General features: G+C 41.8%; 1 protein-coding gene across 1 annotated transcript in view; it reads right to left on the bottom strand.

The window, feature by feature from the left end:
* The window catches only part of LOC141810073 (carbonic anhydrase-related protein 10-like), a 186,742-nt gene that overhangs the window by 14,256 nt on the left and 158,306 nt on the right, over window positions 1–14,180 (bottom strand). Inside the window, exons 6-8 of the mRNA XM_074697390.1 lie at window positions 13,493–13,565; window positions 9,778–9,932; window positions 460–634 (exon numbers count right to left, since the gene is read on the bottom strand). Coding sequence (XP_074553491.1) covers window positions 460–634; window positions 9,778–9,932; window positions 13,493–13,565 — 403 coding nt within the window. The remainder of the gene's footprint in view (window positions 1–459; window positions 635–9,777; window positions 9,933–13,492; window positions 13,566–14,180) is intronic.

Here is a 14,180-nt window from a genome sequence, read left to right as displayed (position 1 = left end):
AAACATGTTACTACCATTTCATGAAGACATCAATGATCCAGATCAAACTGCAGGAAAGGAGCAGGATATGGAACCTTTAGTTGTAGGTTTTTCTCCCTCTCTGAGTAAATGAACCCTCTCTTTTCACAGTTTCACATCCCTGCAGATACTCTGAAGCCTATCGGCTCCACATTAGAGATGTTGGCTCGGGTTACAGCAGTTTGATGTCACATTTAGATGTTTGAAAACCTTTTTATTCCTGTTTCTGATGGACATGTCTGTGAACTGTTTCCACAAAGGCATCCAGCTCCTTTTCAATCTGTCTCAGGATCTGACCTGACCATGAACAGGTGGTGATCCACAGTCCTGTGAGGTTTCTGTACAACAGTCCTGGTAGGAGCGTGAGAAAACTGTGGGAACAGGAAGTCATGTGCACCAGACGTGCTGGATCGGTCTGTGTGTGAGCTAATACCTGCGTACCTCTATACTGTGGGCGGAGGGCGCGGTTGTTGGGACAGTCCCTGCCCTGCTTGCTGAAGTTGATGTTGGTTCGAATGCAGCGCTGCAGGAGGGGCTGTGTGGGCCGTGTGTTGTCGCTCATACTGAGGAAGATCTTGTAGGGCTCGTTCTGGCTGAGGAGACGCAGGGAATGCATCTGTGGAGGAGAGTCAAGTGAAATGTAGGCAGAGTCAGTGCATGAAAGCAAACACAGAACAACTGAAACTTGTGCGCTTGGTTCCTCTGGAAGCAGACGATGGCCTGTGTTCACAAAGCTTCTCACAGTCCTCTCCTAACTTAGCCTAAAAAGTCCTCTAGCTCAAAGGCCCATTTCTCCTTCCTTTACATACGAAAATTGTTAGTGCAGCACTTGCATAAAATACAAAAACAGAGGCAGTGTTGTAGGATGCGGTGGTCGTCAGGCTGTTAAATAAATCACCAAAGTTCCACTTTGTTGTTTTCTTTGTGTCTGAAGCTACGTATCGCATAGTAACAGCAACATTAGGCTTTTCAAAGTCCTCCTCCCTACTCCCTACAGTTTTTCACCTGAGGAGCTCTCTGAAGGCCTCAGACTCTTAGGCTGTATTCAGAGCAGAAAAGTCCGCTTTTGGTCCACTTGTTTGGTCCGGACCAAAAGCGGACTTTATTTTTTTGGTTTGGTGTGGTTCGTATTCAGATTGTACTTTTAGCAAGTGGACTATATTCTGTAAACACATCCAGGTGTGTGAGGATCAGTGCTCTCATTGGACAGCACTGACAAAGGGCGGCACACAGAATACAGACCTGGAAATGGAGGTAAACATGTGTGTTTGTGCTCTTATTAGAGCTGCTAAATCATTTTCAGTTTCAAGAGCAGCTCCTTCAAAGCAGCTTAACAACACCGTTTACAATTTAGGAACAGGAAGACCAATGATCGCAGCAAGGAGGCGCTATGCTCTGCGTGTCCTGACCCACAACATGCTAGCTACAGCGTGGCTAAACAGAAGACGGAGGATCAGGTATGAACCAAAGACGGTTAGGTTACGGTGGCTCTATAGGCCCAAAAGGAGCATGTATCCTGTAGTTAGTTCACATGGACCTTGGTTTGTATTCAGACCTGCACCGGAGAACCACGAACCGCACCAGAGTTCGTTTGGAAGCGGACCGAGACCTCCTCAAAAAGTGGGTCTGGGTCCGGTTGTTTGGTCCGCACCAGGGTTCGTTTGTGTCTATTCACACCTGCATGGAAAGTCTGAGCCAGCGTGGGAAGCGAACCCTGGTCCGTTTAAAGTGGACCAAACAGTCCAGGTCTGAGTACGCCCTTTGTGAAAAACTTTTATCGTACTGAGAGAAAATTCTGAGAAAGATAAATCCAAACCTTTTTACAGCCTGGTTCAAAGACGTCTCCCCACACACTGTGCCGGGGGGGCTCTTCTCCTAATCTGCAGTTTAGAGGATATTTTGATCACAAGCTGGCCCAATCAGAGGCACAGCTCAGGTCATGTGACTGAAGGGTGCCCTATTGCTGTTAGTGTGGAGACTTGAAGTCTGTCCCACTTCCAATATGGCTGCACCAGCCATTTTTCTTCAGGAACCTGTTTTCAGAAACAGACGGGTGGCGTCAGGGAGACTGCGTCCATTTTTCTCATAACTTAAAGAATTTTTCAATTTACAACTTTATTTGCATGAATTTATGGGACTAATCTCGCAAATGATTCCAATCCTGTTGTACGCTCGGCTTCTCACTTAAAAAAAAAAAAAGATTAAAAAAATGCTTGTGTTACTTGTTTTTCCTGTTTTTTGCTTCTGTTGTTTAGTTGGCAGCAAAAATGAACCTTCTTTATCCAAGGATGTAAAAAGCTGGTTTTCAGTTAACAAAAACAAAATGATTTTTATATTCTTAAATTAAAACATAATTGTATCAGAATATGAGAATATAACAGTCTTAATCTGCCAAGCCTGCTCTGCTAAATGCTGCTTCATACCACACACTGTGTCCTGTAAAGAAAAGATACCAAGGTCAGGTTAAGACAGTTTCTTTACCTTTGGTCTGAATCCAGCTCATTCACACAAAATGATTTCAAATATTTTTAAACTGAGAGTTTTCCGTTGAACTCAGTGCCACCCCCCCCCCCGCAAATAAAAAAAGAAAAAATAATTAATTAATCAATTAAATAAGAATAAAATAAAAATAATAACATAATTTGGTACATTTCTCCAACATCAGAAAACTGGAGATCCATGAAAACCTTAAAGGAGCCTGTTGAACCTGTGAAGATGTATTCCCTCACATCTGGTTACTCACTCAGAAGTTGAAAAACTCAGATTCTCTTTGACGTAAGACACAGAGGAAATAAAGGATGAAGATAAGAATGAGAAAAGTGAAGATGAGAAGAGTTTCCAATGGAAGCAGATAGAGAAGAAATCCAAGAGAAACTGCCACAAAAGATGGCGGGAAGAAGCCAGCGAGATCAGAGAGGAGTGACGGGCAGCGAGAACAAAGGACGGTGAGTGAGAGCGAATAAAGAGGGAGTAAAAGGCAGATGGTGAGTGGGAGTCGATTACACTGATGCATGCAGGTGAGAGCTGTGCCGGATTGTAAATGTGCTGCACTTTGATGCTGAGCTTCCTGGTTTCAGGTGGATCTCATCCGTGCAGCTGCTCTTCACTGACACAGAAAGGCTTTCTAGTTCCCGATCGGCGCCGGCGTGATGTGCAGATTTACAGCTGTGTCACTCTGGCTGCGCGCACATCAGGATATTTTTTACAACCACTTTCCTCCTCTTGTTGGGGTTCAATAACAGAGAGGGAGGATTTTTTCTGTGCCATGAGACTACTGAGAGAATGCTGTTTAACATTTAGCGTGCTCTGTGTATGTGCAGTGCATCGCTGTTACACCACAGCCTCTTTCATCTCAAACACTCAGGGAAAAGGAGATGCTTTCACTTACTGGTTATGAAGCTGTGATTTGCAATTCAAAGCTGTTTGTGCTCTGTGCGTGCAGGGATATTACAAATTACATTTCTGCCCCAGTCAACCGAATGTGTGTTGTTTTTCCCACAACACGTTTACTCATCCTACGCCCTTGTTTCTGTGCTTTTTTTCAGCGAACGCAGCTCATGATGCTCTTTAATTAGTTGATCTGGGGGTATTTGCTTGCACCTATATGATGACGATACACTGTTTACTTAGCAGGCTGAGCAAACAACCATCCCTCAGAGCTTGGCTCAGGTTCATCTCTGCACACTGTGCCACTTTTCACCTAACTTGGTGTCATTTCTGGGTGTTTTCACATGTCCTTACTGACAGATCTGTGTAAAACCAGCTCAGAGATGACCAACATCACTAAACCATAACGATGCTTTCCTTTGTGGAATCAACTCTGTGCCATCATTAAAACAAAAATCTGACTTTTTTCAACACATTTGGCAAAATGAAAAAATAATCACCTACAAAATAATGACCACAAACAATATAGAATGTGAACACAAGTTTTTAAAAACTAGTTTCCTTTAGACGTAGTTTATTCTCTTATAAGTTAGTATATTGCCCTACTAGTTTATTTCTTTTTCATTTCTCATTCATATCCCTAAAATCTTCATGAACTGAACACAAGTTCTTGAACATGGTGCGATATATTACGCAAAGCCCACTTCACCGTAGAGTCTGTTTCACTTTATCAGTAAGGGAATACAGATATTGAACTCCACTCCATATTTTCCTGGTTTCCTACCACACAGCTGCATCGTACAGGCACATTGACTGAGTAGGATCAATGACCGAAAGATGGACATCAGGAGAAGAAAAGGAAAGTAAGTTAATGTTGCCTGAGTATTCCCAAGTTCCCAAGTTTCAAAAAGTTAAGAGCTTTTCCTTGAGTGACCAAACAGTTAAGTTGATGGCCAAACTCAGCCAGCTTTTTTCATAAGAATGTTAGCAGCCCGGACTGGCGTGTTGGTCTCAGCAGACACCCTGCGCGGGAGCAGTGCCGCCAACCTTGCTAACCAAGTATTTCTTCTCTGGACCCTTCTTTAAATAATTATAATAACAATAAAAAAAGCTACTGGTGACAAATCTAGAGGGGCAGTAGGGGCAGCTCTGTGCTGAGGTGAGTGCTGAAAGGTGACAGGAAGTTTCTGGAAAATGTCACATGTCTTACTGGGAGGCTCAGCAATTTCCAAATCTTTTAATGCCCAGTGCCTCAGTATATGTATAAAATATTACAAAAGCAAAGCCTAACATGACTTAAGTTGACTGTGAAAATATGAAAATTGATAATGGAATGTAATAAAAAGTCAATGTCAATCTTCTTTTCATTTCCAGGAGTAACACACATTAGATAGGGAGGAGGGAGGGAGGGAAATGTTGATCTGAAAACATGATAAATACAAAAAAATGCAGGAAACTGCATTTACTTTTAAAAAATAATTCTGGGGGAGAACCCCACACATGCTACACAAACACTGTATTTAAAAACAAAGAAAAATGATCAACTTTACGGGATAAAGTGCACTTTATTTTTCTTAAACCACTTCAGTATTTTGACATGATTCCAGGCAAACTGGTTTTGTTGTCAGAAGGTCCATGTTTGCTTCAGTCCCCTGAACATGACCTCCTTTGTTCTGTTGTCAGTGGATTTTAAAGTGAGGCGTATTTCTTTGTGCTGACAGGGTTACAGTTTATTAAACGAATGGCGGAGTGTTAGCTGACATTTTGTTAACATTTATACAATAACTCACTCTGAGGGAAGGCCAAAATGTAGTAACTAGTAGAGTAATCTCATTACAATTTGCAGAAGTAACTACTAACTTGTAACCAATAACTTTTTTTGAATAACAACCCCAACACTGGTTTTCAGTTTATCTGTCTGTGACTGTAACAAGTTCTCACATAGTTACAAACACCTGAGAGGAAAGACCTGCAAGAGACCTGAACGCTCTTCAAGAAACCTCTGCTGTTCCTGCTGTTCCTGTTGTTTCTACTGTTCCTGTTGTTTTTACTGTTCCTGTTGTTACTACTGTTCCTATTGTTTCTACTGTTCCTATTGTTTCTACTGTTCCTGTTGTTTTTACTGTTCCTGTTGTTTCTACTGTTCCTATTGTTTCTACTGTTCCTGTTGTTTCTACTGTTCCTGTTGTTTCTGCTGTTCTTGCTGTTTCTACTGTTCCTGCTGTTCCCACTGTTCCTGCTGTTTCTACTGTTCCTGTTGTTTCAACTGTTCCTGCTGTTTCTACTGTTCCTGCTGTTCCTGCTGTTCCTGTTGTTTCTACTGTTCCTGTTGTTTCTACTGTTCCTGTTGTTTCTACTGTTCCTGTCGTTTCTACTGTTCCTGTCGTTTCTACTGTTCCTTCTGTTTCTACTGTTCCTGCTGTTTCTACTGTTCCTGCTGTTTCTACTGTTCCTGCTGTTTCTACTGTTAATGTTGTTTCTAATGTTCCTGTTGTTTCTACTGTTCCTGTTGTTTCTACTGTTCCTGCTGTTTCTACTGTTCCTGTTGTTTCTACTGTTCCTGCTGTTTCTACTGTTCCTGCTGTTTCTACTGTTCCTGTTGTTTCTACTGTTCCTGTTGTTTCTACTGTTCCTGTTGTTACTACTGTTGCTGCTGTTTCCACTGTTCCTGTTGTTTCTACTGTTCCTGTTGTTACTACTGTTCCTGCTGTTTCCACTGTTCCTGTTGTTTCTACTGTTCCTGTTGTTTCTACTGTTCCTGTTGTTTCTACTGTTCCTGCTGTTTCTACTGTTCCTGTTGTTTCTACTGTTCCTGCTGTTTCCACTGTTCCTGTTGTTTCTACTGTTCCTGTTGTTTCTACTGTTCCTGCTGTTTCCACTGTTCCTGTTGTTTCTACTGTTCCTGTTGTTTCTACTGTTCCTGCTGTTTCTACTGTTCCTGCTGTTTCTACTGTTCCTGCTGTTTCTACTGTTCCTGTTGTTTCTACTGTTCCTGCTGTTTCTACTGTTCCTGCTGTTTCTACTGTTCCTGCTGTTTCTACTGTTCCTGTTGTTTCTACTGTTCCTGCTGTTCCTGCTGTTCCTGTTGTTTCTACTGTTCCTGTTGTTTCTACTGTTCCTGCTGTTTCTACTGTTCCTGCTGTTTCTACTGTTCCTGTTGTTTCTACTGTTCCTGCTGTTTCTACTGTTCCTGCTGTTTCTACTGTTCCTGTTGTTTCTACTGTTCCTGCTGTTCCTGCTGTTCCTGTTGTTTCTACTGTTCCTGTTGTTTCTACTGTTCCTGCTGTTTCTACTGTTCCTGCTGTTTCTACTGTTCCTGTTATTTCTACTGTTCCTGCTGTTTCTACTGTTCCTGTTGTTTCGACTGTTCCTGTTGTTTCTACTGTTCCTGCTGTTTCTACTGTTCCTGTTGTTTCTACTGTTCCTGTTGTTTCTACTTTTCCTGCTGTTTCTACTGTTCCTGTTGTTTCTACTGTTCCTGCTGTTTCTACTGTTCCTGCTGTTTCTACTGTTCCTGTTGTTTCTACCGTTCCTGTTGTTTCTACTGTTCCTGTTGTTTCTACTTTTCCTGCTGTTTCTACTGTTCCTGTTGTTTCTAATGTTCCTGTTGTTTCTACTGTTCCTGTTGTTTCTACTGTTCCTGCTGTTTCTAGTGTTCCTGTTGTTTCTACTGTTCCTGCTGTTTCTACTGTTCCTGCTGTTTCTACTGTTCCTGTTGTTTCTACTGTTCCTGTTGTTTCTACTGTTCCTGTTGTTACTACTGTTGCTGCTGTTTCCACTGTTCCTGTTGTTTCTACTGTTCCTGTTGTTACTACTGTTGCTGCTGTTTCCACTGTTCCTGTTGTTCCTACTGTTCCTGTTGTTTCTACTGTTCCTGCTGTTTCCACTGTTCCTGTTGTTTCTACTGTTCCTGTTGTTTCTACTGTTCCTGCTGTTTCTACTGTTCCTGCTGTTTCTACTGTTTCTGTTGTTTCTACTGTTCCTGCTGTTTCTACTGTTCCTGCTGTTTCTACTGTTCCTGTTGTTTCTACTGTTCCTGCTGTTTCTACTGTTCCCGTTGTTTCTACTGCTCCCGTTGTTACTACTGTTGCTGCTGTTTCTACTGTTCCTGTTGTTTCTACTGTTCCTGTTGTTTCTACTGTTCCTGCTGTTTCTACTGTTCCTGTCGTTTCTACTGTTCCTGTCGTTTCTACTGTTCCTGCTGTTTCTACTGTTCCTGTTGTTTCTACTGTTCCTGTTGTTTCTACTGTTCCTACTGTTTCCACTGTTCCTGCTCTTTCTACTGTGTCTACTGTTTCTACTGTTCCTGTTGTTTCTACTGTTCCTGCTCTTTCTACTGTGTCTACTGTTTCTAGTGTTCCTGTTGTTTCTACTGTTCCTGTTGTTTCTACTGTTCCTACTGTTTCTACTGTTCCTGTTGTTTCTACTGTTCCTGCTCTTTCTACTGTGTCTACTGTTTCTAGTGTTCCTGTTGTTTCTACTGTTCCTGTTGTTTCTACTGTGTCTACTGTTTCTACTGTTCCTGTTGTTTCTACTGTTCCTGCTCTTTCTACTGTGTCTACTGTTTCTAGTGTTCCTGTTGTTTCTACTGTTCCTGTTGTTTCTACTGTTCCTACTGTTTCCACTGTTCCTGTTGTTTCTACTGTTCCTACTGTTTCCACTGTCCCTGTTGTTTCTACTGTTCTTGCAATGTCTACTGTTCCTGCTGTTCCAACTGTTTTTACTGTTCCTACTCATTCTTTTTTCTTTTGATGAACTGAGTGAAGTAAGAGGAAAGATCAAAGGACATTCTCAGGAAAAACAACAACACTGATCACAAAGTATAAAGTGCCACACCACAAACATGTAGGAGCTACTGCAGTTGTTTTGGTGTGGAGGGGCTGGGTCAGCAGTAGGAGCCTCGAGCAGAGTTCACTTAAAAAAACTGAGATCAGTTGGGACAGGACATGGAATAGGCAGTGATGTCATATCCTGCGTAATATACGAGAGAGGAGACCAGACCAACTTACTCAAAGCAGTCACTTACAATGTTGGAGTCAAACTGAAAAGCCGACCCAACGCTGCAAAAAAACTGAAATTGAGTGTTTTTGTCTGATTTTCAGTAGAAAATGTCTTTTTTGACTTAAAGTAAGCCACATTCACCTGGCCACTTCAGAGAATGTTTTGCCTCAAATTATCTAAAGACAGAAATGTGGTCTGAATTGCTGTAACAAGTTTAAAAAAATATGCCATTGGAACAACTAAAAAAGTTACTTGTATCAAGAATTTATTCTAGTTTTAAGCATTTGTTTCTTCTTGCATTGTCAGATTTTTTTATTTACTTGTTACAACAAATCAGAGCTCATTTTTGTCTTTAGATAACTTGAAACAAGACATTTTTCTGAACTGATAAGTTGAACGTGGCTCAGCTTAGACCTTGGACTTTCTGATGGTGTGTTACACAAACTAAATTTTAATAATCCAGTTTAGTTCAGTACAAAAAAAAAATCATCAAAATCTGATCTGTATTTCCTTCAGAAATCTGAAACCAACCAAAAACATTTCCTTTTTCCAGCTGAGCCTTGGTCAGCCTGAGCTGCTCTTCATTTTCAGCTTTTGCTCCGTGTGCTGCAGAAAAAAAGCTGCCAGGATTCAGAATGAACACATGTCCCAGCCATGTCCCCAGTTATTCTGAGAAAATCTGAGCATCTGTTTCCCCCCTCTCTGATTTTTCTTCTAATCATCAGATAGTACAGGTCTGCTGTGTTAGGATCTGCAGTGTCTTCCCCTTTGTTTCTCCTCTGTTGCCCCTCCCCTCTTGTCTGTGTTTGTCTGTTTCCCTCTGTATTTGTCACTGTGGGCTGGGCACCACCTCCTATCACCTCACCTGTGCCATCTGCTCACCTGTCAGTCATCAGCTCATCAGCCACCACTCTCCTCTGCAGTATGAAAACCAGTCTGAATCTTCACTGGCCGCCAGTTCGTCAGCTACCTTGTTGGTAACTTTTGGAAGAGCGTTTCAAGATTTGTCTGACTTTTTTGGCTCTTACTAACCACCTTGTTTTTTGTCCGTTTGCCTCTAGCCTCACCATTTTCACCGCCAGTCTGCCACTGTGCCCAGCCCTCCTGCATTCTTGTTTTTTTGGATACAGAAATAAAACCTTTGTTCAATCACTCAGTCTGGTCTGTTTGAGGGTCCTATTCTAGCCTGGAGCATAAGCTTAACATGCTGTGATCAATAACAGACTTACAGCAAAGTTTTCAAGCTGTCACAGTGAGTCTTTTAAACTCACGTTTTGTAAACACTCTCTTTTTTTCATCATGTGTAGAACTCCTTGTTATCTTCTTTTCCAAAGAAACTACCTTCATATGTCTGACTGCTCTCTCTCATACCTGCATCTGTGTCACGTAGATGGGCTTGTTGATGAGTATCCAGGTTGACGTCTCGTAGCAGGGGGGAATGGTGATGGAGCCCTCGTAGGTGATATAGCGGGTGGTGTCTGGATAAAGGTCGGCGATGTTCAGGCCCATTAATAAGAAGGCGTCATCTACAGAGAGAGAAGGATGGAGGAGGGGAGAGCAGAGACAGGGAGTGTTACAGTGATATGGCATGTAAACAGGAAGGCTGAAACTAAAGGAAAGAGGTGAGATCTGTGTATTTAGATTAGAATCACGGTGCTGTGGCACAACAGTGTGTTAAAATAACCAGGGATAAAAGTCTGCTCATGTGTCACTCTGCTGGGACAAACTGCTCGTTCCCGGGTTAAGAGCTGCATCAGGGTCAAAGCCAGCGTGTGTCTTTACAGGAATCAAAATAAAAGTAAATGTAGTGTCCTCATAGGGGACAACATGAAAAAAAAATGATGATGATGTATGTGTGTGTGTCTGTGTGTGTGTGTGTGTGTGTGTGTGTAGCTGAGATCCTTCTATCCTCACTACAGAGTAAAGAAAACCCGGAAATGACACCACACACCTATGTGACCGCGGAGATCCAAACACATGAACCAACAGTTTGAGGAGCAGACATGTTGATATCTATGTTTTTGTATATAAAACACCGTCTCATGGGTGCTGACAACATGTTGTGCTGATGATGACTGTTGGAGTGGAGAGATGTGCTGAAGCATCTGGCTGGTGAGCTGAGGGATCAACACGCCTCACCGGCTTACTGTTAAAACAGCAAAGATCACTCAGGTGGGTGCATTCCACAGCAGAACAGGCTCTTGTGTGGGTTTGTGAAAGACACTCAGTGATGGAAAGTTCAGAGACTCTTGTGTTAGTGTTTGTTGTGCTTTCTGTCCCTCCTCCACTCTGCTAATCTGGCCCAGAGTGCTGCTGGCCCTTATTTGTTGACATCCCAGTAGTCCCTGATTCAACTTTCAGCACGACTCTTTGCTGCACATCCACCCCTACCCTTTACTTCTCACCAGAGCCTTAAGCTGCCCTGTTAGAGCCCAAAGTGTAATAACCCGAAATGTAACAGGAAAATATTATTAAACCCAAAATGTAACGAGATGCTGAGAAGCAAAACATGATAACATTTTGATGCCATGCCCAATATATAACAACTTGTCAAAATTTGTGTTTTATTATTACTTTTTTTTTATTTCAAGTATTTTGTGTCGTTTCAGATCAGGTTCTAACATGTTCCATCTGAGAATACCCCCCCAATTAAATAAATTAACACAACATTCAAACTGGGCTCCTCCTCCTTGGCTCAGTGCCAGCAGCAGCACACACCCACAGCCTCTGACCATGAATACATGAACACACTTACTGGCCCAGCAATTACCTGTAGCATCATGTTTCTACCAAGTGGAACACATTTACACAGACCCAAAGAAAAGCTGTTTTCAAAGCAGAAATGAACCTCTTTACAGCCTGGTTCAGTGTCTGAATCACTGATTTCACTATCAGCACAAACTGCACAGGGGTGAATTTTCTTCTAACGCAGCAGCTTAGAGGATATCAAGATCGCAAGCTCACCCAATCAGCTCACAGCTCAGCTCACATGACTGATGGGCACCCTATAGCTGTATTCCAAGCTTCTGCCATTTCTAATTTGGCTGTGACAGCGTGTTAGCACAAGCTAATCACAGGTATCTGAGACATACCTGGTTAGCAGTAAGCTAACTCACGTCACTCTCCATCCGGTGCTGCTCTCCAAGTATGTGAAAGTTGGTGAAAGTGGAGCCAAGCTTCACCCTTGTTTAGGAAAAAGCTTTATGTGTTTGGAGTTTCATTTACTTTGGTTGAGTTTCTTCCTCTGTTCTATGTCCACCATCGTAGCTGCTCTGATTAGCTTCTTCCCTCACTGTTATCAACATGCAAACTCACTTTCACATTGGGGGCGCTGTGATTGGCTGGGGTAGCCACGGCGACTCTCCACCCAGAAAAGCCCTGACACAACCAAAACATCAACATACAGGCAGAGGAGGGGGTTAAGGTAGACACAGACACTGACACATGTACAGAGGCCCAGAGGAGACGCTGGAGCAGGAGTATTCCCGTAAAAGTTGACATTTTATTTCTATTTGAAAATCCTGCAGACCTTATCTTTAAGGATGGGAAAATATGATGGTGGCTTTAGTGGCTTAGATAAACCGTTTCTGTTAGTCTGTGGCAGCATCTGGCAGTCTGCCTCTTCAAATGGAAAATAGAAAACTCAGAGCTATGTGACTAACATGTAAAAAATGAGACTAGTAAAGGCCAATAAAGGATTTTTACGTGGGAACTGAAAAAAGAGGAAAAACATTTGGTCAAATCTTCTTGAAGATTCTTAAAACAAACAAAAAAAACTTACCAAAGTTATCACAGCCTTTTCTTCTGGGTCGTTAATGTGCTGCAACTCGTGTCACTTAGTAAAAATAGAGTAAAAATAACTGTATCTAAAAAGTGTTTCAAATGTCAACAAAATGATTTATTTAAAGGCTCCCAGCTCACGCCTGTACAAATCCTTCAGTCTCTTAGTGATCAAAGCCGGAGCATTGGTGTATCAGCCTGCATTAATCCATAAGTTCACTTGACTTATTTTAGGATTCTGTTTGAAAAGTTTCCTCTCCACTTCATTAAATTTCTGCAGCCGTCAACAGACATGTTGACACATCTGCAGCCTCTAACGTCCAGCGTGTTTATCTTGATTAAATCAGAGAATAATGACACCAGGCCACTGTGATGGAGCCACAGCAGACTGTCCATTGTTGGTGTTTGTTTATGTTGGAGAAATCAGATTACGAAGCTCATTAAACCCCATCACGGTCTTATTCTTTACAAATATTTAAAAAACTGTGATTTATGCTGTAGTTATGCATTCCACTTAGAGAAAACAAAACAAAAATGGTGCCTGAGTAATATCTTATGAAACAGCCTCTTTAAAAATATAATGTTTATCATAATTATCTGTATTATGTGTAATAATCATGCGGCTGTGACCTCCAGACGTGATTTCCTGAAGGGGTTTTTATCTGTTGGATAAGACATTATTGTCAGCGTCTTTAGCAGTATGGGAGCATTTTATTTAATAACCTCTACATCCTTCAGTGTGTGTTTTTCTTTATCTATCTCTCAGTAATCTGCTGGACAGAGACACAACGAAGCAGAAACACAGTCCATAAACCAGGGCTTTGTGTGCACTGTGAGCTCAATATATGGAAAACTTTGGATTTTATCAGCAGCATTTGAATGAAAGCTGAATCTCAGTCTCTCTGAGGGAGAAAAACTGTTTCTTTAACAGTGTTTGCTAAATAACTATCAAAGCCTTGAAAAAAAACCTGTTTTTTTTCATAAGGAGAGCTTTGGCAGCCAATGAAAAGAAGACAGTACATCTGTTAGATCACAGTTTGATATAATCGCCTGATCATGTAGCAGATACCTCTCCTTTAACTCCACCAGTGAAGTGTAGGCCACATGATGTGTGTGTGTGTGTGTGTGTGTGTGTGTGTGTGTGTGTGTGTGTGTGTGTGTGTGTATGTGTGTGTGTGTGTGTGTGTGTGTGTGTGTGTGTGTGTGTGTGTGTGTGTGTGTGTGTATGTGTGTGTGTGTGTGTGTGTGTGTGTGTGTGTGTGTGTGTGTGTGTGTGTGTGTGTGTGTGTGTGTGTGTGTGTCTTACGTCTGTAGTTGATTCTGGTGATGGTGTCTCTATTGAGCATGCGGTTTAGGAAGCTGTTTGAGTTTTCGGAGAGCTGAGGATCAGGAGAGAAACAAAGAGTCATCACAAACCTCAGTACACACACAGTGTCACACACACAGTGTCACACACACAGTGTCACACACACAGTGTCACACACACAGTGTCACACACACAGTAATATGAAAAGGGAAATTAGGAAAGAAGCAGCAGAAAAAGTAAAACACACAAACCTCACTCTTAAAGAAATAATCTCTACTCAACCCTCAAGAGGTCTGTACTTTGAAGCAGGATTTGTGGTTATTAAGATGACTCCTGGATTAACTCTGGATTTTAAATACTATCGAGACCTCCAGAGCTGTTAATCTGTTAATCTGTTGTCAGTGAACGAAAGAGACATCAACAAACACTTTGGGCCTGATCTACTAAATGTTAGCGTGTATAAAACACACACTCACAAACTTGATCCAAGATTCACGATTTGAGGAGTTCATTGTCATGTGCACGGTAAAAAAAAAAGTGTTTCCCTTTAGAATGAAATTTTTTCTTTGCTTTTCAGAAGAAATGACAACAATAAAGATATCAAAAAAAAAACAACAACAGCACCCCTCCATGAGTGAGCTGCCACCTTATTGTGGTGGAGGGGTTTATGTGTCCCAGTGATCCTAGG

This window comes from Halichoeres trimaculatus, unplaced genomic scaffold (genome assembly GCF_033239565.1).
Source record: "Halichoeres trimaculatus isolate MK-OKI-2021-1 unplaced genomic scaffold, fHalTri1.1 fHalTri1_scaffold_20, whole genome shotgun sequence".
In the NCBI taxonomy this organism is placed as follows: Eukaryota; Metazoa; Chordata; class Actinopteri; order Labriformes; family Labridae; genus Halichoeres; species Halichoeres trimaculatus.
Note: the sequence above shows the minus strand (reverse complement) of the source record. Positions and strands in the feature narration are given on the sequence as shown.